Source organism: Rhipicephalus sanguineus, chromosome 4 (genome assembly GCF_013339695.2).
Source record: "Rhipicephalus sanguineus isolate Rsan-2018 chromosome 4, BIME_Rsan_1.4, whole genome shotgun sequence".
In the NCBI taxonomy this organism is placed as follows: Eukaryota; Metazoa; Arthropoda; class Arachnida; order Ixodida; family Ixodidae; genus Rhipicephalus; species Rhipicephalus sanguineus.
Genome location: NC_051179.1, coordinates 69,303,850 through 69,328,435, shown reverse-complemented (window position 1 = coordinate 69,328,435; position 24,586 = coordinate 69,303,850). Strand labels below are relative to the sequence as shown.

General features: G+C 45.9%; 1 protein-coding gene across 1 annotated transcript in view; it reads right to left on the bottom strand.

The window, feature by feature from the left end:
* Window positions 1-823: 823 nt before the first annotated feature.
* LOC119390195 (uncharacterized) overlaps window positions 824-24,586 on the bottom strand; it is a 42,054-nt gene continuing 18,291 nt past the window's right edge. The window contains exons 7-15 of the mRNA XM_049414689.1: window positions 21,924-21,969; window positions 21,725-21,844; window positions 19,016-19,132; window positions 14,081-14,161; window positions 13,028-13,108; window positions 11,644-11,821; window positions 10,304-10,471; window positions 2,137-2,271; window positions 824-1,077 (exon numbers count right to left, since the gene is read on the bottom strand). Coding sequence (XP_049270646.1) covers window positions 919-1,077; window positions 2,137-2,271; window positions 10,304-10,471; window positions 11,644-11,821; window positions 13,028-13,108; window positions 14,081-14,161; window positions 19,016-19,132; window positions 21,725-21,844; window positions 21,924-21,969 — 1,085 coding nt within the window. The 3' untranslated portion in view covers window positions 824-918. The remainder of the gene's footprint in view (window positions 1,078-2,136; window positions 2,272-10,303; window positions 10,472-11,643; window positions 11,822-13,027; window positions 13,109-14,080; window positions 14,162-19,015; window positions 19,133-21,724; window positions 21,845-21,923; window positions 21,970-24,586) is intronic.

Genomic DNA, 24,586 nt, shown 5'->3' with positions numbered 1-24,586 from the left:
CGTTCGCAGGAGCGGGGCGACGATCTTTAAAGCGCGCCTCGCGCACTTCGCGCCATCTCACTGGTGAGTAAGAAAGCACGCTGAAGTAAATGGTGTAGATAAATAGCTCACCGTTAGCATGCTGAAAGACGCGCGTTTCGGAGCGAGAGGTCGGCCGTTCGATTCCGCGCATCGGAAAGTATTTCTGACTTATTTTTCTTTGTGGCTTGTATACTTATATATACACATATACATATACGGTGCATGAAAGCGGCGACGGCGACGGCAAAAACCAGCCGAGGCTGTCCATATAATTGATAACGCAATAAAAGGGTCAATGTGCAATCTTACATTGTTAAGTGGGTGGGTGTCACGGCCTCCGCGATCGGCTCATCTTTGACCTATCGACGACGTCAAATGATGTCATCATGTGACGTCATGTAGTTAGGTCTTAGTGTGTCGTCATGATGATGTCGCATATTTTGGTGATCTATGACGTCGTGAGGACGTCATGGCTCGCAAGGTGGTCACGTGGATTTTCTCCACAGCCTCCGGGATCGGCCGACCGGTTGCATTGCCTCCGTGATCAGCCCATCTTTGAACGATCACCGATGTCAATGATGATGTCCTGTCACGGCATGACGACGTCATCACGACGTCACCAAATCTGGCGATCTGTGACGCCGTGGATGATTTCGCATATCGCTTACTGGGAGCCCACGCGTTTTTTTTTGTTGTTGTTGTTCGTGGACGGACGCAGACAGAAGACACAAATCGAGCAAGTGTTCAGCTCTGCTGTACTAAATTTGAAAAAGAATTTTCGGAGTTTATAGAGTTGCCGCTGTAACGACGCGAGTTTTATTATTATTACTGGCCCAAGGAAGAATACGTAAGTAAATAGAAGAACAAGAATTGCGCGGTTGAGAATTGCATATGATATCACAAAAAATCAATATCATCATGGGAGGCGTTGTTGAGAGCAAGGCTCATTCGCCTCCCTGGCAGCGTGTCACTCTGGAACACGAAGAGGCCGACGGTGTTCATGAGCAGGAATATGGCGACCAAGGCGGTGCACTTGAAGAAGACACCGTAAGCCACCTGCGTAGACAAGTAAGCCACACTCGCACAGCACTGTCCCAGTGTTTGAATCGAAATTTCGCTCGCGCAATAACACTAGATACACTGGGTGTTTCTCCGGAATGTCAAAAAAATCTTTAAAATGGAGAACTATGAGATGCGAATTTTAAAAGCTTAATTATTCAATCAAAACGTCAGAAAAGTTACGTGTAATAATATCCTAGCTAACTGCGCTGTCAATTGGCGTAGTTACGTATCTACTCACATTGGGAAGTTCGTAGCTACTGTCGAAGTGACACCATCAGAATTGGCTGAAACTTTCTCTAACGAACAAAATTGTAGCGTAAGTGCTTACTGCGAATATGAGCCCAGGCATGTAGGAAACACCAGCTGAGGACGTGTTCTGACGTCTCACACTTTATACTCGCGTGGAAACTAACTCGCGTTGCGTTTACAAAGGTTTAACCGAACCTTGCGGCTGGAGGGCTACATATCTAACAGGGGCTGCGTAAACGCACCGAACACGAAACTCTATTGACGCGTGACCCAGGGCAAAACTTGACCTCTCAAATTCCTTGCCGGTTTAGAGTATGCCAAGAACTAATAATAATAATAATAATAATAATAATAATAATAATAATAATAATAATAATAATAATAATAATAATAATAATAATATCTGGTGCTTCACGCGCGAAAACCACGATATCATACATGCACGCCATAGTTGAGGGCTCCGGGAATTTAGACCATCTGGTGGTCTTTTAACATGCACTGACATCACACAGTACACGGGCCTTTAGCATTTCGCCTCCATCAAAATGCGACTGCCGCGGCCGGGATCGAACCCGGGACTTCCGGGTCAGCAGACGAGCGCCGTAACCACTGTGCACCACCGTGGCGGACGGTGCCAAGAACAAAAGGGCTGTGTCGTCAATTAGTCTTTCATGCCACGGACTCGTCGCCCAGAGGTGGTTGCGGATCGATGTTATGAAGATAATCAGGGGATAAGAAGAAAGCTCACTGATGTTTTGTTGTTAGATCCCCGAAATACCATTGGCTGTACCAACACACGCTCACCATCTGTGCACACTTGGTGTGTAGATACTCGCGCATGACGAGCAGCGGCAGTGACACGGGCAGCATCACGTTGATCGAGGCGGCCAGACTCACCGGTACCACGTAGAAGGACACCGGGGTCTCTGTCACTAACGCCTGCGAAGTCACGATCGAAGTTGCACTTTAAACGGAACATCCGCGAACAAAATACAGTTCTAAACATTTCTATAGTGTATACATACTAGCTTGTTTTCGTTACCTTGTATGATATAGAAAGCATTTTTCTTAGCTGTGAAAAAAAAAAAATTACGCTTTATTTGCTCGAAATATTCGGATCAGATAAATTTCTTGTTGCCTGTCACTTGAACTTTAAGACACGACTCGACTAAAGAGGTGGCCGATTTTTCCACCTTAAAGAGGCCCTGAGTGACTTTTTACAAGTAATCATCGATTGACCTCAGTACCGGAGTTCATTGCTCCCGAATCGATCACCGCCAAAATTTTTCGGAACCGCCAAGAACGAGCGGAGTTACAGAGGTTTGCTGCACGCTTTAATGGGGCATTCACACTTGAGAAGCGAAGAGAAAGTGAAACCCCCACAGCGACCGGAAAATCATGTTCGCGCGCGTCGAACATGTTTACATTTGTTCTGCCCCTCCTGCATGCCGTCGCCGCCGCCGTCTTCGCCACTTCAAGAATTCATTCTATTTTGTCCAAGCATTTCCTGAGCATTTAATTTCTTACCGAATTCAAGTAATGCATGCGAAACACGGAAAAGAAATAGCTTCCACCTTTTCAAACCGTTGTTTCGGGAGGTACACCAGCAGAAACTGCATAAGCGGGCACGCCAGAAGCGACGGCGGCGGATTCAGCCGGCTGTGCAAAAGCGAGATATGTTGCGGCACCCCGACTCGCTGCTGCTTCATCTTCTGCGAATTCCAGATATCTGGGCACTCTTAATCGAAACCAGGTTCTCGAGGAACACGTCCTTGTCGAGGCTGTGAGTTTTGTCGTACTGCACGGGTAGCTAGCAATTGCGCCGATGCGAGCCATCGCCGACGCCCTGGCCGCCATGTTGAATTTGCGGCCAGCCGTTGTCTACATCACGTGGCGGTCATCCTCCCGTACCGGGTACATTTGTGCACTTAAACGTGGGAGTGTTAGTCAGCGCCGCTCATGGCCATAAAGGTGAGTGTGGAACACTCTTCTATTGCCTGCTGGCGTCACGTAGCACGTGATCTTTTCACGGGCTGGCACTGACCAATAATCGCTCGCATACTACATGAAGGCATGAAGTAACACAAAGTACGAGTGATTTAATTAACACGAAGCAGCATAAATATGAACTCTTCTTTTGCTGCAAGTGCAGGAATTGTTGGGAAACGGGAAGTGAAAGTGATAGAAAAGGCAGTTTGTCTTTGGTCGGAACCTACACTCTAAGCCAAAAATGGAAAAAAAGAGAGTAACTGCCGGTTTTAGTACTAAAGACCAACTGTTACTCCCCAAAAAGACCAACTGGAACAAGATGGCTGACATGGCACAAGTTGGGGGAGTAAGCGTTTAGGGTTAGGTTGGAAGGGAGCAACAGAAGGACGAACGGCAACAGTTTCTCTCGGCGCGCAACCGCTGCTCTCCTGCAGGACGCACCCTGTATCGGTCGATGCATGGGCCACATTTTCTTGCGGGCTGGCATAAGGAAACTAGTTTTTGTAAACTGAACAGAGAGATACGCACGCTAATAGGGACATTACCGGAACACATGTTTTAGAAAGGTTTTACCTCCCCGTACGTAAACGGATACCTTTACGTTTGAATAAACCATGAAATGTTGACGATAACGGCATTTAAATTATATTTATTTATATAAGATTGTATAACCGCTGCAGAAATATCTCGAGGGGTTTTTAGCGTAGAATACCGGGTTATCCGACGATGGTGTCGCCATCTTGTGACGCTTCGTGCAACCATAGTCGTGGACACGTTTGTTTTCGCCTAGTGTTTTAGAGGAAAAAAAATGATTGAAAAGGTAACTCATTCGTAATAATGCCGCGGCAAGGCATTTACACCAGAAGTGGAACGCACGACGTTTCTGAAATAACAATTTTTGCTTGCCTGCTTCATCTTGTTCCCGCTAGATGGCGTCACCTATCCAGCCTGTTCAGACACCAATGGCAAGTTATTGCTAGATCTCTGCGAGCAACATAGTCTTGAGATAGTTAACGTGGGGCCTAAGTGTGAGGGGCAGATCACGTAGGAAGTCAGAAACAGGCAATCGAGCATTGATTACTGTCTCATGACAGAAGGAATATATGACAAACTTAGAGAGATGAGAATAGACGAAGAAGGCATTAACAGCTTGGGTAGTGATCATAAACGCATAATATTACAAATGGGATATAAAACTGAAAATAAGAACACAGAATCAAAGTTTGGCAGCTCGTATCTAAATGACAAACAAATAACAAATATAGCCGCAAGAGTCGAGGAAAAAGTAGACGAACTACCAGGCAAAGACTGGAAGTATAGTGAGCTGCTACATGTAATCACGAAAGAAATGGAAATAGAGAAGAAAACTATTTGTTGGAAAGGAAAGAAAAAGCCAAAAAGTTGGCGGAACAAAGAAATCCGGGAAGCAATCGAGATGCGACGTCAGGCATCACGGGAGCACAGACAGGCAAAAAAGGAGAAGCGGCCACAGGACGAAGTCAACCAAATATGGGAAATATATTTAGAGCAAAAATCCATTGTGCAGAAATTAGTCGAGGCAAAAATTAAAGGTGAAAGTGAACGCTGGATGACAGAGATTCGCGAAAAGAAGAAGGCCGCGCCTAGGATATTTTGGAGCCACCTAAAAGCGCTGGGTAGGAAGTCTGTCACAATGCAACAGCATATGGTAGATGAAGGAGGAAATAAATTGGAAGGATATGAAGCGCTAGGTTACATCCGAAAGATAACAGCCGATTCGTTTAAAAAGGTCCCCCAGGGGATTCCCCCAGTGAGTAAAAGTACGCAAAGGAGTGCAACCGACGAAGATGTAGTACTAGAGAATTTCAATTGGAAGAAGGCCGAAGGAAAAATTCCTAAGCGCACTACTCCGGGCTTAGATGGGGTTCCCGTCAGCCTCATTAACGAACTCGGACATAACACTAAAGAAGCACTGCTGAAAGCCGTAGAAAAGTGCTTGCAGAAGAGGGAAATACCAGACAGTTGGCGAAAAAGTAGAATGAACTTAATCTATAAAGGCAAGGGAGAAAAGGATAACATTCGCTCGTATAGACCGCTAACAATTACATCGGTGATATACAGGTTGGCGATGCAGGCAGTAAAATTAAAAATAGAAGCGTGGGTAGAACAAAATGATATTTTGGGAGAACTTCAGAATGGATTTCGAATCGACAGGCGGTTAGACGATAATCTGTTTGTTCTTACCCAGTGTATAGAAATATCTAAAATAGAAAACAGGCCCTTATACGTAGCTTATCTAGATATCACCGGGGCGTATGACAACGTTAATCAGGAAATTTTGTGGGATATATTGAAGGAAGTGGGCATAGGTGACGACTGTGTACAGCTTTTGAGGGAAATATACCGAGAAAATGCAGTTTGTATAGAATGGGAAGGAATAAGTGGCAAGGACAGCGTTAAAATTAGCAAGGGGCTGAGACAGGGATGCCCTCTGTCCCCGCTGTTATTCATGCTGTACATGGCGAGGATGGAAAAAACGCTAGAAGGTAGCAACATTGGATTTAATTTGTCACACAAACAGGTCGGAGCGATGGTTGAGCAGAAGCTTCCTGGTCTATTTTATGCTGATGATATTGTCTTATTTGCGGACAGTCAAGATGATATACAGCGACTGGCAGATATATGCGGAAGGGAGTGTGAGGCTCTAGGACTAGGATTTAGTGCAACAAAATGTGGATTGATGGTATTCAATGATCACGGAGACCATACGGTCTTAATACAGGGCCAAAAAATACCGAGGGTAAGCGAGTACAAGTACCTCGGAGTATGGGTAAATGAGGGGGATAGATATATGGAAGTACAAGAGAAAGCATCGGTAGCAAAGGGAAAGAGGAATGCTGCAATTATGAAGCACAGAGCTTTATGGGGATACAATAGGTACGAGGTGCTTCGAGGGCTGTGGAAGGGTGTGATGGTTCCGGGGCTTACATTTGGGAACTCAGTGGTGTGCATGAAGTCAGAGGTGCAATCAGGAATGGATGTAAATCAAAGGACGGTGGGCCGCCTCGCGTTGGGCGCTCACGGGAAGACGACAAATGAGGCGGTAAAGGGTGATATGGGATGGACAGGCTTTGAAGTGAGGGAAGCGCAGAGCAAAATGAGATTCGAAGAGAGGCTGAGGAAAATGAAGGAGAGTAGATGGGCAGAGAAGGTTTTCAGGTATTTGTATAGAAAAAGCGTTGACACGCAGTGGAGAAAAAGAACTAGGAGGCTCACCAGTAAATATACGGCTGGCAGTGCGGGCGATATGACAACAAGGAGCATTAAGCGGAAGGTCAGAGAGGCGGAGAGGACTTATTGGATGACAGCGATGGAAAAGAAGCCGGCTCTGAGTAACTACCGAAAAGGAAAAAACGAAATAAGGAGGGAAAGGTTTTATGATAATTCAAGGGGAAGCGCTTTACTGTTTGAAGCAAGGTCGGGCTGCCTTAGAACGCGTAGTTATAAAGCGAAATTCAGTAACGAAGAAGAACAATGTACATGCTGCGGGGGAACTAAGGAAACGATGGAACATGTACTGATTGAATGTGGCGATATTCACCCAGGTATACGTGTGGGCACGAGTCTACATGAAGCCTTGGGTTTTAGGGACAACAATGGAAAGCTGAACACGTCCGCGATAGAAATAAGTAAGAGACGGTTAGAGTATTGGTGGCAGAAAAGTAGAGATAAAGTACAAAAATAAATAACTGGGAAAAAAAAAGGTCATTCTGCCTTAAGAGGCAGAGAGATGGACCGTGAATTTATATTTTTTTTTGGTATAATAACGTAGATTTATTCAATGTAGATAAGGCATTAGGACAACATGAAACAAGGAAGTTTATTTTATTGCGATAGCAATTATATGGACAGTCTCGGCTGAATTTTGCCGTCGCCGTCGCCGTCATGCACCGTATATGTATAAGTATGTATATATACATAAAAGCCCCAAAGAAAAATAATTCAGAAAAATGCTTCCGAGGCGCGGAATCGAACCAGGGACCTCTTCCTCCGCAGCGAGTGGCGCTAGCCACTACGCCACGAAACGCAGATCCTCCACGGAGGTAACGGCGAGCGTTATATACACACCCTTTAGCGCTGGACGGACTCAGAGACGGCTGCGCTCATAAGCGTTTCTTCATTACCAGCGAGATGGCGTTAGGAGCACGACAGGCGCATTTAAAAGTCGTCAGCTCGCGCGCTCGCTTCTTCGTATACTTGCGCAGGGAGAACCTTGCCCTTCCGCTGTCTGCTCGCGCGGGTTTCTTGTGCTGAGGGGAAGAGGAGTGTTTCACGCTTTCACCGTGATGTCCGCGCTCATGTTACGCAGCGTACGAAAGCCACTCGAGCTCAAGGGACGCCGCTAAACGAACAAGCAGAAGATGAGCGCGAACTATCAAGTGTCACAGCTCGACACTTGAAGCACGCTAGTTTCTTTCGCTGCTTCGGCCACCTTTGCAACAGGAGCGCTGTTCAAACTTAGAGTATCCATTGGCGAGCCTCGCTTGATATAGCATTTAGTTTCTTGCTATCGCATTCATTGCTTCGCCCTTGCGGCGAAACTGTGACTTTTTTTTTTCTTTCCTTTTTTTTCGCCTTCGAGCCTGGTGGCAGACATGTCACCGCCCCGTTATAAAGGGGACGCTCATAGCATCCATCCATCCATCCATCGTCGGGGTATTTATGTCAAGGCTTCTCACGTTTTTACCGCTTCGGTAGGGTTAGCTTCGGTATTGTAATTCTAGGTCACTCTAGTGACTCTAGCCGCTGAAACAAAGTGATCGCAATTACCGCTCGCACTTCGGCTTATTTTTACTCGGCGGCTGGAGCCTCGGCAAAGCGGGCATCGCGAGTAGCCGCGAACGAATGTGGATTTTCGAGATAGGGCCGTAAACGTAAAGCCAATCCGGCGAGTAGTTCACGTTCCGTAAAGGCCCGCGTATGCGCAGATTCGTTCCGGCAACTCGTAACACGGTAACGTAAAGCTAAAAGCCCACAATACAAGCTAAAATCGCCCAATAAAAGGCATGGTTGCACTAGAACGCCAGCACCTGAAGCTGTTGTCGTCGCAAGTCAAATGGCGTGTTTGCGTATAACATTTGGCATAAATATATAGCCTGAGAGTGTGGCAATAAAATGCGAAGCTTCGCGAGACTCCGTGTATACTTCGCGACAAACAAGCGGTTGAGAGAAGTACACAGTTGATAGACTTTAGATTTGCGGTTTTATGCTGACAACGAGACTGACAGCGAGCTAACGCCGCTGCCTCCCCTACCCCCTCATCTCTACCTTGTCACTGGCTGATTTTGGCGGGAGGACAGTTATCGCAATCGGGTCCGGTAGTTTGAATTTGTGTTTAATCTAAGAGCAAACGGACGTTATCAGCTCGGGCGGTGTTGTCTTTTCAAAGGGGAGGTGACTCTTCCGCAAAAAATAATATTATTAATATTGATATTAATAATAACAATGATAATAAAGAAGAAGAAAACACACCTCCGGGGAAAAAAGAAAAAAAGAAAAAACTGGCCTTTTAGCTAGCGCAAAGGGAGCACGGCAAAGCCTGTGTTTTCGCGAGAGACTCATTGTCTTGACGTTTTCAGATGTATACATTGTTACCTTCTATTCTCTTTCGAACATCACCAGTGGTTCTGCACGCCTATACTCATTTCACTAACATGTCAGAACGCGCAACGACCCGTCGGTACCTACATAACCCCGTTTCCTTTCAGACGGCGCCGTAGCGTTTGGTGGCGCAGTGGTTAGCGTGCGCGCATGGTGATTAAGTGGTCGCGCGTTCGAATCCTGTGTGTTTGTTGCGAATTTTCTGAAATTTCTTTCTGAACGAGATGTCTGTGTATCATTTGTACATCCCAAAAAAATATGTGTATAAACGTCAATGTGCTCTAGAAGTCAATCAAAAACGAATTTTTTTTTCGGCCCAAGAAGAAACTAAGGAGTAACGGGAAGGAGCATCCGTTGCTCCCTTGAGGAGCATCAGAAAGGAGTAACAGTTTGTCCTCAAGGAGAGCAACGATTCGTCCCCTTGCCGTTGCTCCTTTTAGGAGAGTAATGGGAGTGGCAATGCACTTGCTCCCTCAAAGGAGGAACCCCTATACCCCCGTTGCTCTCTTTTGGCTTAGAGTGTAAGCTCATACCATCTGCGCATGCGTCACCCGAGCGGTACTTCTTTTTTTCTCGTAGAACAATATCCCATTTATTTTCTTAGCCGCCATATGGTTTCAAACAACAAAAAAAAGGGGGACCATGAGGCGATGCGAAGCCGGAGCACTTGCACGATCGCGTTCCGTTGGCGTTCGTTGGGCATGCTACCGACCTCGCGTCGTGGAACGCGAGGAGGGACGCTACGCGCGTCGTATCTTCCATCTAGCCTGGCCGTTAATTCTCACAGGGCGAGCGGGGAACCAACGCCACCTAGACAAACTTTTGTCTAGGTGGCGTTGGGGGAACGCGGTCGACAGGCGGGCGAGAGGGGGGCAGCGTGGGAGAGGAGAGAGAAGCGGAGGGGACGCGCATGCGCTCGAGCTCATCGCGGCGTTGCGCAGGAGGGAATTTCGGCATGTCTAGCCCGCGTTTCAGAGGAAGAGTGGAAAGGGGGAGGGGAGAGGGGAGAGGGTGAGTGGAGAGGAGGTGTGTGGAGAGGGTATGCGCATGCGCAGTAAGGGTGGTCACGCCGCACACCACCACCACCACCACCGGATTGAGCTCCGCCTTAAGATACTTCGCATCTAAAAAAAAGTAACCCCTTGTTTCCGCTTGTCCTTGTGGTATTTGGTATTGACAAATTTTTGTGGCGTTATTCAAATGTACGGACCAGCAGTGACCGCGGCGCCGAACCTATAGTGTAACACAGAAATATCGGACATCTATGTTCTCATCCGGCACAAAAGCACGACGTTCCACGACACTCCACCGCATGGAGAAGCTCCACCATTGAGAAGCTTACCACTCGAAGAACCGTGGTCGCCATCGACCGGGCGAGCGAGTCTCCAAGCACGATCTCGGACAGAATGGCAGCCACGCTGACCAGGATGAACTGGCAGGACTTGGTCGACCGCTGTGACCAGAAATTGTCGTCCAGCTTCGACAGTCCCATCTCTACCAGCTGGAAGTCCTGTCATGTTGTGCGTACGATATGTTACACGGTAAAGAGTTTAACAACATCGTTTATTCAGCAGAACATGCTGCTGGGCTAGTTGGTACACAACTCCGAGAAAAACCTAGATGCCTAAGCACCACCAGCAGACAGAAATTCCGTATCATTTGCTCCGCTTAGTGATAGCCTGGCAATCCGGTGCAGCTGGGCTAATACTATAAACGCTAGGCTAATCGGAAGATAAACGTTCGTTGCTTTTAGCGAAAATATATTTGACCGAAGGCTAATATCAGGATTCTTCTAGCTATAATGGGCCAAGACCGTTCAAATTTCATCCCAAAGGCACTGAGTTAAATATGTACGGTAAAATTAACCGTTTTACATAGGCGAGAGCCCCTTTGCGTCACTTAATTGAGCGAACCTAACTGACTGGTACGTCTACACAAATTCTCCTTGAGGCAGAGATGAAAAAAGAGAGTGACTACAGGCGGAACATGTTTGCATTTCCTAAGTTGTCCCACACACTGCGCCTTCCGCCTTGTTCATCATAGGCGAGGTAAGGGGGGGGGGGGGGCTCCACATCTATCACCTGAGGAGGGCGCAAAGTATGGCACACACTTTTAGTCAGTCGGACCTGTCCCAACATTGCTTAAAGATCACGGTTATGGACACGCAAGTTTTTCACGATAATGGCGGTCGAGGGACCCTGATGTTGCATTCCAAGTACAATATTTACTTCTTATCTTTACTCCTGGAAAGTCAGGGACCAAAGGCAAGTGAGAAGTACGTCGCTGCTTCATTTAGTACATCATTTCTCCGTCGTGATTATCGTGAACGACGTCATTGCTCCATCGTGGAGTATGTTGTCTTTGGAACACGATCAACAGAGGGAAAATGCACTTGCCCCCCCCCCCCCCCCCAATGGGAAACTCCGCGCACTCTTACGTTGTTCATGCATGGCTGTTGCTGTAGTTCAAAGAAGCAATGAATTGGGCTAGTTGTTGGCTGTTAGTGGTTTTTTTTGCGCATCGTTTGTTAGTACATTGCGCCCCAAGAAAGCATGAATGCTTTCCCTGTAATGCGTTCAGAAATGACCTTCGCAGCAGCTAGACCCGGTGTTCCTCTCAGCAATCACTGTATTCCAATCTATATGCTACGAGAGGCGTTCCTCCGCAGGCAGGTGTTTGCACCTCGATGGTCCTGGTGAGCGCCGCGACCGAGCCAAGCATGAGGATGATGTTCCACGGCATGCGCGAGCAGAGTTGGCGCCAGCAAAGCATGCGATGCGTCCAGCAGCTACGCAGTGAATATGCCGGCGAAACGCTCAGTCCAAGCAACGTGAGGCCCAGTAAAGGGCCTTCAATGTACCTGCATGCGGTGCGCAACATCGCGTATTGGAATACAAGTGCAGTCGTATGTCTAAGGCACTCCTGTCACTAACGAGACGCTGACGAACCTGCAAGCGAACATGTCCTTCTCAAAGTGTTTGTTTACCGCTTATTGCTGCGAGAGAACCTCGAGCCTGAACGCGAGAGAATAGATATTGAACTAAACTTCAAGGATCCGACAACACAGCGCACTGTGGGCTCTAATACGCTGTTAAGCCGAGGTAGAACGGCGCTAGCGTGAATGACTCCGGTGCGACCGTATATTTGCATTCGTAATCCAAACAGGAGCACTGCAGTGCTTATAACATTCATAAAGCAATAGTTCTGGATAAAGCTACACCTGTCAGACTCCGCTATGTCCTATAAATGGCCTAAAGTTAACAACACAGTTTTGTCACAAACAGCATATTCATAAAACCAAGTTCCTGCTGTAAAATTTCATAATTGCAGTTCGTGCATTCTATGAATGCTAGCTATATGAGTTTAACGTTTAAGAATTGCAGGTGATGACGGTGGCAAAAAAAATAAAAAATACTCATTCACAACAAGCAATTGAGTCGTCGGGAGCTTACTTATCAGCGTTTGTAATATACGTTTAAGACCAGTGCCTTGTTATGCGAAAGTGCAAGCTACGAACTAACCCCACATCCTGTGCTGGAACATCCAAGTGCCGTACGTATAGCTCAACCTGCTCAGAGTAGCCTTTCGAATTTCTTCTACATTCCAGCACTAAAATATCCGGTAAACCAACGTGACGCTTATGGAAAGGCTATGGCGCCCGCCCTGCTATCTGTAGCCAGCACCTATATAGTCGGATACAAGAAGTCTGAAGAGGCCCCGCCTTGATGACCGAAGCGCGGAAGCCGGTCGCCTCTGGGACAAAAGAAATAGTCCCGTTCATGCACTCGGCAATGCTCTCAGAAGGCGGGGCGGGGTCACCGGCCGTCCGACTCATGACGTCGGTCTGGACTGCGTGCTCATTGGTGCAGGCCTGCGTGCATCCGCCTTTGAGAAAGAAATGCTGCCGACTTCTACAGTTGCATTCGACTATAGTTCCTTCTCACTTCATGGTACCGCAGCAAAGCTTACTTAATCAATACTCCAGTGTTATGGAACAGTTTATTTGGAGGATAGACGCACATTCCTATGCTGATGGATACAAACTGGCACTGATGAAGCCACTTACTCATCCGGGTGGCGGATGCCGTATGCGCAGGAAGCGGCGGGAATTCCCACAATCCAGTAGAACACCACGGCTTCCCACATGCTGCAAGGGTAGACGTAACGTGGCGCGTTGCTCATGCGTGCTGCCGCTTGAACGCGTTACGCAACAAAGATGTGCGAAAGGAACGGTGACGGCTTCAAGCGATCGATAGCGAATCATCAATGGAAACTGAGAGAATTATAAATATATATATAGTATAAAGCCAACATAGGCTAAATAGTCGCTTGGAACACTTTCTAGATACCTTCGATGATTCACTAACAATAAAAAATATATAGAGCTTGCGTTCTAAAAACGTCTAAAAACTCTAAAACGTTAGAGGGCGTGTACTAAGAACTTCGGTATTTCACGGTTTTTTGTTTAATTTTTAAGCGAAGCAAACTACGGTAGCTAAACTGGGTTTTCAGAAGCAGTCTTTAAGTAAGCATAAAAAAGACAAACTTGATACGAGCTAATATTGGTAAAACAATATCGAGATATCTAGAGTAGGAAATACAATGTATCTTTTAGAATCAAGGCTAAATACACAAATTAGTTTTGAAGATAACAAAAGGTGTATATAGTTTGTTTGCAACTGACTGTGCTTACACGCATAATACTAGCATTCGCTAATGTTGGTTATGGTTGGCTATAATGTACACTACAATGTCGCTCCCTTATTGCATGACACGTTTCGCACACTACAACAGTAGTGCTTAGAAAAATCACACGATTACGTTTTTGTTTGCCTATTTCGCACTATTTCATAAAGCGAATCCGCACAGATATAATGTTAGTTTATTTTGTTAGCGAACAAAATGAACATTCCTTTACGAGTAAGTTAGCTAGCCTCAGCCATATGATGTCCCAGCTGCAGCGTCCATCTCTTTCGTGTTTCTTCTGCTGACACGTGCGCTTCCTCTAATATTACAAACGAAGGAAGCCTTACACAAGGCCGACATTTCAAAGAAGGCGACACATGTTCGTCAGCGTCACTGCTTCATTTTCTCGCTGTTAAAGGAATGGTAAACTCACGTGTGCCTCTTCAAGTCACGATGGCGTATGCGGGCGCTCTTGGACATGTCGTCATGTATTTGCTCGTTGATGTCGTCATCGCTGTTGTGGGGGAGGCAGAGGGGGGCCTTGTTAAAACGTGACACTATGAATAGCAACAAAAGAAGCTTCTTTACGGTAGTGACTTTTTCAAAACACCTTTTTAAAAGGCGAAAGCCTATAGGGGTGATTCCACGTAAGATCGAACAAACGATGGCTGGTCGACCTCTTAAATTTATTTCAAAAGTTTATATATTATTGCCTGATGAGTGGAAAGAAGAGATCCGCAATTTGTTTTGCCGCCAAAATTTTTTTCTAAGAACAGGAAATCAATAATGACGAGGAGGTTGAGTGGAGCGCTCATCCGCTCTGCTGTTTTGGCCAACTTTCGTTATGATTTGCACAAAATATATTAAAGTTAGGTAGCTGAAATTTCTTTACCTAAATATATCCATGTTTTTGCTTATGCTCAGGTATTTTTAGTTTTTATGTGTAGTGCAGACGTTTTTATAAAAAAACCTCAAAATTGGCCCAGGAAACGTTATTTTCTTTACTTTGAAGGTCTTTATCTCAAACAAAACGTTGTAGCAGAGCGACAAAAATTCCGCATAACGTTCTTCGCATGCTTATCTACCAAACTGCCGAATCTTATACTTATATAACGTTTCAGTAATGAGATATAATCGGGCTAATTTCAAGAAAACACCGATCAATGGAAACTTCTGACGACAATTAAAAAAAAACATTTTTTACATTTCTTAAACTTTGTCCACTTATTCTCCTCCACATCAGCTTTCGCAATCATTAAAAACATGTTGCATAATGTCGTTGCACTAATAGTTACGGCCCCTCCAATAAGACCCTTAGGCAAGGATTGGCAATTCCGACTTCTTGCCCAGCAAGTGTATAAAATGCAGGCAGATTGAATTTCTTTTTATTAAAAGGCCAGCAGCACCGAAAAATGTGTTGCCGGCACTGAAGACGTTAATGTTGAAATTATTTGGTCACTGCAGCGTCCACGGGCGCTGGGCTACGAGCAGGCGCGCGCGCACCCGAGATGCTCGTTGTAAGAGACGGCGCAGTGAGAGCTCGTTTTCGCGTCCTCAGACCGATTGAGTTCGAAACAGTAACACCTCTCGGGTGACTTGAACGCACGTGCACCGGTAGTTGCAGTGATCTGGTTAATGACGTGAATTTCTTTTTCAGGGGGCATAAGAATGTCATCGTTAAATTGTGCGTTCCGTGAAGATCTTTCATTGCAGTGGTAGCAAAAGCACGCGTAGCACAAGTAGTCCGTCTCACTGACAGTCGCTGATCTTTCGGGCGTTAACGTTCCTTCAAAGCATTTATGCCTAGGTCGGGAACTCTGCGAAATTTTGGCTTCTTTGCAATAATTAAAGGAGTACTGACACGATTTTGAGACATCGCAAAAGGGACATTTTTTTGCTTCGTTGGTACGTAGTGTCAACGCTGTGGAGTCGGAGAACACGTATAAAATATTTTAATTTGATTTTGAAGTTTTCGTCGCTGAGCATCTGCAAGCCAGCCCCACTGCAAGGACATTATCCCGACGAGTCAAGACAGTTCCTCCGAGTTTGCGAGTTCTGCATCCTGCATGCAGCCTAAATCGTAGAAATCACTGTCAGGGTCACTCGACGACAATTCACTCATCGTTGTTTATGTGCACCACGAGCAGATGACGGATTTGCCGCTAGTACGTCGCGAGTTTCTGTATCTCCGTGACGTCACACTGCTATGAAACGGCAAAGGTGGCGCTAATTAAAATATATACGATGCATTCCGAGGCCCCACAATAGTCGTTTAAATTTCTCGACACCAGTATTTTTATTTAGAGCAACAATCCGAAATTTTTTAAAATTCGTGTCAGTACTCCTTTAAGCTTCTTGTGCTTCGAAAGGTAGTCTCCACAATACACTCATTCAGAGCTATACTTTCTCGCCATGAGACACACAGGAGGAGCAGAGTAAGAGAAAAGCACAAGAACTATCCGCGCCGAATGAAGTGTGAACTGCGCACCGAACGCGCGGCCAGTTCAGGCCGTCTGCTGCCGACATCTAAGATAGGCAAGCGCATCCGGTTACCGATAGTGATGCTTTTCTTTCCTTTGACATTCCATATTTTGCTTTGCCACTGGAGCGCCACGTTCATGCTTTCCACTGATAGCAACTGGCGCAGCGCAGTTTCTGTGGCAGCAGCGTGCGTGAAGCGAGCGCTCATAGCTCCCTTATAGAGTTTTCATCTTGCTTCCATCTCCGCCGTGTTATCAGCGCCTAGCTGCGATGGGCACAGAGGGCGGATAGAATAGCGAAGCTCCAGTGCACGTGCGTTCAAGTCACCCGAAAGGTGTTGCTGTTTCGAACTAATCGGTCTGAGGACGCGAAAACGAGCTCTCACTGCGCCGTCTCTTACAACGAGCATCTCGGGTGCGCGCGCGCCTGCTCGGTAGCCCCGCGCTCGTGGACGCTGCAGTGACCAAATAATTTCAACATTAACGTTTTCAGTGCCGGCAACACATTTTTCGGTGCTACTGGCCTTTTAATAAAAAGAAATTCAATCCTGCCTGCATTTTATACACTTGCTGGGCGAGAAGTCGGAATTGCCAATCCTTGCCTAAGGGTCTTATTGGAGGGGCCGTAACTATTAGTGCAACGACATTATGCAACATGTTTTTAATGATTGTGAAAGCTGATGTGGAGGAGAATAAGTGGACAAAGTTTAAGAAATGTAAAAAATGATTTTTTTTTATTGTCGTCAGAAGTTTCCATTGTTCGGTGTTTTCTTGAACTTAGCCCGATCATATCTCTTTACTGAAACGTTATATAAGTATAAGATTCGGCAGTTTGGTAGATAAGCATGCGAAGAACGTAATACAGAATATTTGTTGCTCTGCTACAACGTTTTTTTGAGATAAAGACCTTCAAAGTAAAGAGAATAACGTTTCCTGGGCCAATTTTGAGGTTTTTTATAAAAACATCTGCACTACACATAAAAACTAAAAATACCTGAGCAGAAGCAAAAACATGGATATATTTAGTTAAAGAAATTTCAGCTACCTAACTTTAACATATTTTGTGCAATTCATAACAAAAGTTGGCCAAAACAGCAGAGCGGATGAGCGCTCCACTCCACCTCTTCGTCATTACTGATTTCCTGTGCTTCGAAAAAAAATTTGGCGGCAAAACAAATTGCGGATCTCTTTTTTCCACTCATCAGGCAATAATATATAAAATTTTGAAATAAATTTAAGAGGTCGACCAGCCATCGTTTGTTCGATCTTACGTAGAATCACCCTAGATGCCTCATCAAACGCGAATACTTACTGTCGGCGGCGTCGGCAGTTTCAACACGAGTGATGCAGAAATCATCATCACGTGATAAGGTCACCATACGACGTCGTCATGACGTCACAGATCGCCAAAATTTGTGACGTCATGAAGAATTCCCATAACGTGACGTCACATAATGGCATCATCACATGACGTCATCGCTTTGCACTGCCTCCGTACGTGATCGGCCCACGGATCACGGAGGCAGTGCGACACCAGGTGAGGTGTAGAAAGTTTGCAATGCCTCGGATCCTGAAGGCAGCGCAAAACCACGTTACGTCAGAAAGCTTTCGGAGGGGGGGGGGGGAGGAACGATACATCGGCTGCAAAAAGAGAAGACGACGGCTTTCGCCTTCGAGTCGTCTTAGGCAAATGCGTAAGGTACCCTGCGAGTTTCTCCTTTTCATAATAGCGGAAAGCTAGCTGCCTTTTTGTTTTGTTTTCTGTAGCTTGACAACACACAGGAACACAAAAGAAAACTAGAACGTTACACATAAGATACGAGACAAAGGTTTATTGGGCAGTTGCCTAGACGCTCGTGTCCAACGTGTCCGCTACATACCGTTAGAAAGGCATTCAATGTTTGCCGCTATGACTATCAGGCGATAAAGGTTAATTCGCAATGTACTGCGCCCCTCCATGCATACGGCGTGCTTCTGCGCAGCCACTTTCAGGTTTATTCTACGAAGAGGAGTTTCTAGAACCGACACTAATTATGGCTGCAGAAATGTTGTGTGTGTGTGTGTGTGTGTGTGTGTGTGTGTGTGTGTGTGTGTGTGTGTGTGTGTGTGTGTGTGTGTGTGTGTGTGTGTGTGTGTGGTGTGTGTGTGTGTGTGTGTGTGTGTGTGTGTGTGTGTGTGTGTGTGTGTGTGTGTGTGTGTGTGTGTGTGTGTGTGTGTGTGTGTGTGTGTGTGTGTGTGTGTGTGTGTGTGTGTGTGTGTGTGTGTGTGTGTGTGTGTGTGTGTGTGTGTGTGTGTGTGTGTGTGTGTGGTGTGTGTGTGTGTGTGTGTGTGTGTGGTGTGTGTGTGTGTGTGTGTGTGGTGTGTGTGTGGTGTGTGTGGTGTGTGTGTGTGTGTGTGTGTGTGTGTGTGTGTGTGTGTGTGTGTGTGTGTGTGTGTGTGTTGTGGGTGTGTGTGTGTGTGTGTGTGTGTGTGTGTGTGTGTGTGTGTGTGTGTGTGTGTGTGTGTGTGTGTGCGTGCGCGCGTGCGCGCGCGCGCGCGCGCCTTGCGCTTCATTCAAACCTTCTTTCAGACCTGGGGCCCAATTCCGTAACAATTCCGTTTCCGAAGAGCTCACTTTGCCAACATGCGAATGGGTGACACGCCGCGGGGGCGTGTCGATAGCATACCCCAATCGCGCGTTGGCAATGTGATCTATTCGAAAACCGAATCGTTAAAGAATATGGCCCCTGGTGGCAGGTCCTTGCGATAACGGCGAGTCGAAAACCATGGAGGGAAAAAGACCGATAAGTTAGTGAGACGAATAGTCACAAAATCTGATACGGGCAGCACAGCCGGCAACTTCTTAATTGGTTGCTTTTTTTTAAACATCTTTGAAGGCGGGCGCTCACCAGCTGACGAGGCTGGCGCAGTAAATGGTCATCCAAGACGTGACGCAGCAAATCAACGCAACGGGCAGCGACACTGCCAGCCAGCTCCAAAAGTTGACCGGACATTCGTCGTCTTGGCTGGAATGTTAAAAAAAAAAACATTTTTCTCTTTGCAGTCAAAGAGAAAAATTCCTAAATTCTGCGAATAAAAAATAATGTGCAAAACTGGAATATAAATGGCATTTATTTTCAGCACGCACGTCACAATTCAATTTACTAACACAGGTTACAAGAAAAAAAAACACTTTCGATGCGACTTTTGGTGCTAAACATTCTTAGCCAATTCGCAAATATCTGCATCAAGATTGCTCACCGACAGACGCAAACGTTCGCGGAGGTTTGCGAAGTTAACCAGCACGAAAGACGAGACGAAACACACATGTACAAATAGGACCACATGTGCAAACAGGAGCACATGTACAAACAGGAACAGGACACATAGGACCAGTACAAACAGGACCAGCACTGGTCTTGTTTGTACATGTGTCTTTCGTCTCGTCTTTCGTTCTGGTTAACTTCGCGAATGTCGCACCAACTTGCCCAGGCAAAAACACTTCGTGGAGGTGTTCGTCGGTTAGTCGGGAGCGCAAGTTTGATGAACTTCGTTCTCGAGAAAGTCTGTTCGCAGACGTATGTACTGCCGAGCACTGCTGTCATGGTTGCTGCTGCTTTCCACAAGCTCGAAAACTTTGAGGCTTGGAGGCGAGCGTACACCTTGACAGTGTCTTTCGCGTCAAGTGCGTCTTTGAGCTCATGGTCCGTCTGCAGATCAGCCAGCTACAACTGGTACACATTCCCACCTTAAAAATTATGCAAGAATTGGATGCTACTCGAAGATTTTGGAATATCAGAGAACCCAACTTCTCTAAATTGACTCCATCTTTAAATTCCGCAATATTTGATGGAGCTATTCAGCGGGAATAGGCGTGTTCGTATCTCCCACAGACCTTTTGCAGCAAGGAAATTGACAAAGATTATACTCACTAGCCTGCTGTTGGAAAAGGTTGAGTTTCAGCTCAAAAGCCTTAACGTCTGCGAGCATGCCGAACACGAGTTTCCCTTTTTCTTGGATGAATGTCCTTCCCTCATCTAGTATTTCCACAAAGAATTTTTCTTGCCCCTTTTTTGGACCTATGTGCAAAGAAAGGAAGTGAAGACGTTATCTGGCTGAGTGTGAAGATGGACGATGCCAAATGGAAGCGATCTTTCTTTGTTTCTATCTAACCCCATTTGAGGTCAAAACTGCCGTGTCGGCCTTCGGATAGGAAGTGACATGAGGAGGGGGTGTGTGTTTCTGATATCATGCCGGGGACCGCATAAAACTGCCCTACGGGCCGCAGGTTACCGTCCTCTGTCCTACGCAATCAACTCCGGCAGAACTGCTTCTGAAACATGTTTACTTCTGGGAGAGTTCTTCGCAATAAAGCACATAAACAAACAAGAAACGCGCGTAATACTGACTGCATCGTTTAAAAGCAGTGTCATTGAAATGATCGGACCCGCGTTTTGAGCCGTACGAGCCTGACAAGCCATTGCACAGCGGCGTTATTTGCGTCTAACCATCTAGAAAAGCTTGAGCCACTGTGAAGGTAATGTCGAGCTTAACACGGCTTCTTTTGCAAATGTTACCGTAGCATCACGGTTTATCGTTTTATCTTCCGCATTATTGATGTTAACCGTCTGTGATAATAAATTTTTCTAAACACCTTTCTCGTTTTTCTTCGATAGCTTGCCGTTTTCATAAGTATCTTAATTGTTTTCCTAAACACAAACAGTACACATGGTACTCTAAATTGTTTTTTTTTTCTAAACACAAACGCCGTTCACTCATTCATTTAACAGAGATATATTACTGCACTTCTATAGTAGAGTACATTCAGTGCGCAGTGCTGCAAATTGTATCCATATTTTGTAAATGCGCCTGCTACAGTTTTGTTACGATTGCCATCGAAACTAGAGCTTGCAGAGTGAGCACACTAGATGGAACCCTGGGACCGCTATCGTCCAGATGTCATGACAATGGAGCTAAGTACGACGCGGATTCCCCTATGGCTCCGCTCACTACTGTCTACCTTTAACGCTCATGAGTTCGCGATTATCCTATACTCATCTAAACGCAGATGCCAATAAGGCGCTGCGCGCATCCGCAGTCACTGCGGACTTTTTAAGAGCGATATCTCGACGAAAGTCTGTTTGTATAGCCATAAGAGCCATAAGGACAGACATGTTTGTCTTTTCTATGTTGATTGAACGGATCATCTTTCAGATTCAGCGTACATTAGCGCCAGTGTTTCATTTAGGAATTTTGGTAGGATAAACACTGCTCTAAAAAAGCTACAAACTACATTCGCTGTAAAATGCGACTCTCCACGAGCCCCCTCTCCTAATGAGGAAAGCTTAATGTTCTTTGACGGTTCATGTGATGAAGCTTGTCGTACGCATAACCTTGATGATGGTGTTATGGTTCTTATTGGCGTAAGGACCTGGTGTGGCATACGCGTAAGCTTGGATAAATAAACAATTTTCTTTGGCGAGGAACCCCACAGCAAGAGAGGCACGCCAAACACTCCACGGTAGCGAGCAAAGAAAGTTTGATTTCAAGACATCGATTGATTGCACTTCCGAAGTGGTAGCCACTCAATTATTTCTTACCGACTATAGGTTTCTCACCAGTCGAGGATGGCGAGTAGGGTCTTTCGCGTGGTCAGCGTGTTGAAGTTAACGAGGTTACCAAAGATGGCTGTGTACGCGGCTCCAGCAATGAAGGCCGGGCGGGCAGAGGCGGTGAGACTGCGAAAAGTAAAATATTAAAAAGTTTTTAAAAAATACATCTGCACAAGCGGCTGGTCATCTACCCTAACAAACTTACGCTCTCACTTTCAACGATGAGGTCTGCTGCTCGGCTCCGGTGTAATCTGAAAAGGAAAGAAAATTGATTTTCGTAAAATGTGGGTGGAAAAAAAATTGACACGGTGCCTTATACATTCGCCTAAGACGACTCGAAGGTGCGAAAGTCATCTTTCTTTTCTGCCTCTTTTTCTTCTGAGTCATTTGTATTGATCCATCCGCTGAAAGCTTTCCGCACCTAACGTGGTTTCGCCTTGCCTCCGTGATGTGAAGCGCTGCAAGCTTTCGCACCTCACATGGCTTTACGCTGCCTCCGTGATCGGCCCGCATTTGACCAAGCGACGACGTCGTGTGATGACGTCATCATGTAACGTCATGTTATAACTTCATTGTGACGTCCCATATTCTCGCGATATATGACGCCATTGATAAAGTCATGTTAAATTGAGGGCCCAGTGTTGGCGGTAACGCGTTACCGGTAACGCGTTACTTTTCTCAGTAACTTAGTAACGTACTCGTTACTATTTCGGAACTGTAACGGATAACGTACTTACGTTACCATTTTTCGGTAACGTGAGGTGTCGCGTTACTCGTTACTTTTAATTCCAATTATCCCGGGAGTTTTACACAAAATTCATTCGTCTTGTATATAGGAGCCACTTTCCCTGAGCTCGCCCCGACATTATTGTGTAACATTATTGCGAAATGCCGAAATTTCTTGAACGAATCTGCTATATTTTCGGCCACATTGCTATCGATGTTCAAGTTGTCGTTGGTTGTCGCTGAAGTGAAGCGAAATGCAGTCCTCGTAACAGTCAAAAGCAAACTGTCGAGATTCGCTTGGCCTGTGGACATCAAGACTGCAGCTGCTTACAATCAGCAATTTGTAGTTACATTAGGAAGTTGTCCCTGCAATATTTTAGTACAGTTAATAAACTTATTATCCAAAATGAGCTTTCCTTCTAGCTATCTGCAAATGCGACTACGTTTCAGGACCCTGAACACCTTTATACACACAGTCGCAATAATTGCGGTAATTATACAGGCTAAACTGAAAAAAAATTCTTCATGTGCTCAAATACTTTTTCCCCATCAGGTTTATGCCATTTAGGCATTTCTTTATTGCGACAAAATTTGTAAGTAGAAACGCGCCGTCATAATTACTGCAAATTTGTTCAGAGACTTTTTTTTGCGGATCGTTGATGATGAAATCGATAACATTTTGTGTAATGCCCCACTGCAAAAAATGGCTTCCCCATGTGAGACAGAGTCAGAAGTCATCACATGTAGCTGTACAGGCAACTTTAGGCCACTACCAAGTACTGCCAAGGTACAGCGCACTTGTGTAAATTATTCTCGTTAAATCATTACTTCGGGTAAAATTGTTGCTTGGTCCAGAACTTTTGTGTGGAAATATAAATATAAGCTTTATTAAGTTGCTATTGTATGTTCCTGCTGCGAAGATGCACAGATTAAGATTCTTGACCATGGAATAACGGCAGAAGTAACGTCCGTTACTTTTTTTTCGGTAACTGTAACGGTAACGCATTAACTTTTTTATGCGTAACGCAGGGCGATAACGCGTTACTTTTTCTTTATCGTAACATATTTAGTTACTTTTTTTCGGTAACGCATGCAAAACTGCACTGAGGTCATGGGACTTTCGGTACGCCGTCGGCCCACGTACTATCGTGCTCAGTATGAGTTTACCTCGCGAGCGCGCGGCAAGATTGTTACGTGGCGCCGATCGCGGCATATTTTCGAGTCATCGGGGGAAAGTTTGGCTGTTCCTGTGAGCGCACATCGCTCCCATTTGCTTGCTTTCATCCTCGCCCTCCTTTATTTGAAGGAACTTTTTGCCATTTATTTAGCTTTAGTGAAGAAAAATGCGAGGTTTGGCTTTCAAGCCACGGTGACAGTTATTTTCGAAGCTGACATCCCGACAGGGCAAAATGAGGGCGAGCGTGAAAGCAAGTGGAGGCGATTCGTACTCACAGGAACAGCTAAACCCTCACCTGATAGCTCGAAGACATGTCACGATCGGCGACACTGTACAACCTTACAGTGCGCTTGGCCAGCGCTCCCGCGGTGTAGCTCATACTGAGCGCGATAGTACATGCACTTGAGTATCACGTGGCTTTGACCGACATTTATTAAATTTTTTAAAAGCATCATTCGCGTTGACGCCGCTGTCTCGTCAGGTCTTTCCAAATGTCGAAATTTCTCGACTCAATGAGACATATTGTTCTCTCGCATTAAAATAACCTGCCGTATTCCTTAGGCTTGATAGCCGTGGCATTAATCGAATATAGCCAGGGGCGTAGGCAGATTTTTTTCGGGGGGGGGGGGGGAGAGGGGCATCTGCTTAATCTGGAGTGGGGGCTAGGCAGGCAGATGCGGTCGAGTGTCATATTGCGCTCTGTATGCCATGGTGAACAAAAAAGTCACAGTTTCGCCGCAAGGGCGAAGCAATGAATGCGATAGCAAGGAACTAATGCTATACGAAGTGAGGCTCGCCAATGGATACTCTCAGTTTGAACAGCGCTTCTGTTGCAAAGGCGGCCGAAGCAGCGAAGGAAACTAGCGTGCTTCAAGTGTCGAGCTGTGACACTTGATAGTTCGCGCTCATCTTCTGTTTGTTTGTTTAGCGGCGTCCCTGAGCTCGAGTGACATTCGTACGCGCCG